At 35.2% G+C, this 3,689-nt stretch overlaps 1 protein-coding gene across 1 annotated transcript; it reads left to right on the forward strand.

Moving 5' to 3' along the window:
• The first annotated feature begins 2,519 nt into the window (after positions 1–2,519).
• On the forward strand, positions 2,520–3,354 carry LOC134709378 (desert hedgehog protein B-like). The gene has a single exon (XM_063569545.1). The coding sequence runs from the start codon at positions 2,625–2,627 to the stop codon at positions 3,330–3,332; it is 708 nt and encodes a 235-aa protein (XP_063425615.1). The 5' UTR covers positions 2,520–2,624; the 3' UTR covers positions 3,333–3,354.
• The last annotated feature ends 335 nt before the right edge of the window (positions 3,355–3,689 follow it).

The raw sequence follows: 3,689 nt of genomic DNA on the forward strand, positions 1-3,689 counted from the left end.
AGTTAACTATCCACGGCGGTCACATAGTTTATTAAATAGAGAGGGTCTGTATACAATATCAATGACCACCATGGATCGATTAGTAAACTTAAAATTGAAAGTAAATACACTATATTTATATAGTAAGGGAGCTACCATTTGATTTTTATGGGGGGCTAGGATGAAATTTGAAAAAAATAGGCAGGACAGGAGTTTTGAGTAAAAAAAAAGGCAGGATGAGACACTAGCAAAAAAAAAGTCAGGATGGTCCCGGATACCCCCTCCTACTAAATCCGCCTCTATAGTCATTAAATTGATACCTTTATATTCCCCCCCCCCCCCTAAAAATCAAATGGTAGCTCCCTAATGAATGTTCATAGTAAACAGATAGGCGCAAAAATTATTCATGTGAACTTTTGATACCTTTTCTGAAATTCTCCAGTTATTAAATCTTTTACAAATTTCATTGATTACAAAAAAAGAAGATGTGGTATGATAGCCATGTTGAGACAACTCTCCACAAGAGACCAAAATGACACAGAAATTAACAACTACAGGTCACCGTACGACCTTCAACAACGAGCAAAGACCATACCGCATACTCAGCTTTAAAAGGCCCCGAACTGACAAGGTAACACAATCCAAACCAGAAAACTAGCGGCCTTATCAACTCTCCACAAACTCAGCTTTAAAAGGCCCCGAACTGACAAGGTAACATAATCCAAACCAGAAAACTAGCGGCCTTATTCATGTACAAAAAATGAACGAAAAACAAATATGTAACACATTAACAAACGACAACCGCTGAATTACAGCCTCCTTACATAAATGTTCATAACATACTCAATGTATGATGTTCATATTGAAATTGATAGAAAACCAAAAATTGGGAATTTTGGAAATAAAGGAGGAGGGATATAAAAAACATTTTCCTGTCCCCAATTAACTATAACTTATGATACTTTTGCTGAAATTCCCCACTAAATGTATTATGTTCATATTGAAATTGATAGAAAACCAAAATTGGGAATTTTGGAAATAAAGGAGGAGGGATAAAAAAAAAAAACACATTCTCCTGTCCCCAATAACCTTTGACTTATGATACTTTTGCTGAAATTCAATATTTTACATAATTCTTCCAACAACACTTTACATACTTCCAACTACGCTCAATTCTCCAGTCATTCAATATTTTACATAATTTTTCCTGATTATTTGGAAATTAAATTGACATATGAATAGAGATTTAATTTTGGTAGTCTTTTGTTGTTCGTCAAGTTTGCCAGAGGGGTGTTTAAATAGACGCATTACAACTTGTTTCAATCCGGGTACTTTTCTACCTTGGGTGTCAAGCGCATTGAATACTAGGATTTGACTGGGGTTGAGTAAGTTTGAAAGCAGTTTGTATATTGGCTTTGGTCGTCATCGATGACTGCCTGGCACGCATCAGTACCAAGGTTTGTCAACTTTATACTATTTCATATTGATTACTCTGCTTGCACACTTGATCGAGTGCTCTTAAGACCATTGCTTTATGCACTTTATTTTGTTTTTTAAACGAACGGACAGTTGAAGTCGAAGTAAGGGCGTTGAGATCGGAGTCTCCGCTCGGTACTTGCTAGACATTAATTCATTGTTGATGTTTATTACCGTCTTTTTTTCTTTCTCAACGATTCGTTATAGTGTTAATAAATAAACGGTACCAATTTTCTTGCACCAGATGCGCATTTCGACAATACATGTCTCTTCAGTGATGCTCGTGGCCAAAATATTAAAACCCAAAGCTTATATAAAAGATGAGGAGCAATAATCCAAATGGTCCAAAAAGTATAGCCAAATCCGTGAAAGGAATCAGAGCTTTGCACGAGGGAGATACATTCCTTAATTTATAATAATTTCTAATATTTGTAACAGCAAATTTTAATAACACAAAAATCCGTATTTTCATGCCAGTACCGAAGTACTGGCTACTGGGCTGGTGATACCCTCGGGGACTAATAGTCCACCAGCAGAGGCATCGACCCAGTGGTAGTAATAAATAAACGGTACCAATTTTCTTGCTAAATTACCCATGGTGTAATAAAAAAGAGTATTTTAAAATTTAAATTATTTTTAAGAGTTTCCCGCAGTATAATTTGTATACAATATACAAGACGATCTTTGCAATCGGCAAAGACAATAATGATATTTTGTAAATATTTCTTACATGTGTTTTTTTTTCATAATTTAAATCATAAACTGTGAATATGTTATTCGATATTCTGTAAAGTACGTGAAAAACTTTCCAATTTTATTCTGTTGTCACAGAAGGGTTGTACTTAAAGTACTCGTACGAAAAAAAAGCAGTAGAAACAGTTGTAATGTAAATCTCTTGAAATGTATTGGTATCATGTACTCTCCTGTTATTTATGATTATTTCACGTAATGACAATAACACCACAACTCCTTAAATCTATATGAAAGATGTTTACAGTTTTAATATTCGATAGACTATCATTTGTGGTTTTACTGTGTTTTTTTCTTGTTATATTTATTGGGTAGAGTCTTTGGAGTATTCCCCAGTTCCTCTATGGAGTTCTCTTGATCTTCTACCTTTATACCATCTGGTAACTGAAGTAAGTCAAGAAAAAGGTACGAAAGTTCAGATGGCTATGAACTTAGCTTTGAAGGGTCAATTTATTTTTACCCAACCGACAGTTGATAATAGGAATACAGTTGGTACGTCCAATAGCACTGGTGGTGGTTGTTTCCATGAAGATTCTCTAGTATTGCTCCACAATAAAAAGCGAAAACGTATAAAAGAACTCTTAGTTGGTGACAAGATTCTGACCATCGACAACAATGGGACCCTTGTACAAGACGAAGTAATTGCATGGATTCATCAAGTAAAGACCGGTCAGTATATATTTCTTCAGATTGTTCATGACCTTGGCATGATCACACTGACTCCGGAGCATATTATATTTGTAGGAAAGAGTCGAAACCCACAACATGCTTCCAATCTAAGACCAGGAGATGAATTAAGCTTTTTCACAACTCATGATGACCGTCAAACAGTAACCATGGCTATTGTTTCGTCTATACATAAGGTAGAAGGAAGAGGAATTTATGCTCCATTGACGTACAGTGGGCGTCTCCTGGTAGACAACGTTGATGTCAGTTGTTACTGTATCCTTAATCCACTTCAGGCTGCTGGAAGGGAGATCATATCATCTCATACACTTGCACATGCTGTTTTTTTCCCATTGAGGTTGGCTTTCAAATTTGGTTTAAACATCAGTTCCAGCGAATTTATCGACGAATGTGGAATTCATAGCTATGCACGATTGCTTATGAACGTTATACTTTGGTGAATGTACCATTTGTTAGATGTAACATTTCATCTTTGAACATTGCTTATTGTTCTTAAAGTTTCACTAACAAATCACAAATTCCATTAATGTCGTGTGTTCTTAAAATCTAAAGCAAATATATTTCTTGTAAAGCTTAACACACATTGCTTAAATATATATTTTATTATATAACAAGTGTGGACACAGATGAGTGTGGATAGTATGTTTGGATGTTTGACAGTGTCTTATGACAAAAGGAGTTCTATGTTTTTCTTATATGGTGTTATTAACTGTGTTGCACGGTGACAACCGATCTGAGCATAAGAGTGTTATTTATTCAATATGTTTTTATGTTCAATACAGACACGTGGAGACAGT

This window comes from Mytilus trossulus, chromosome 3 (genome assembly GCF_036588685.1).
Source record: "Mytilus trossulus isolate FHL-02 chromosome 3, PNRI_Mtr1.1.1.hap1, whole genome shotgun sequence".
Lineage (NCBI taxonomy): Eukaryota > Metazoa > Mollusca > Bivalvia > Mytilida > Mytilidae > Mytilus > Mytilus trossulus.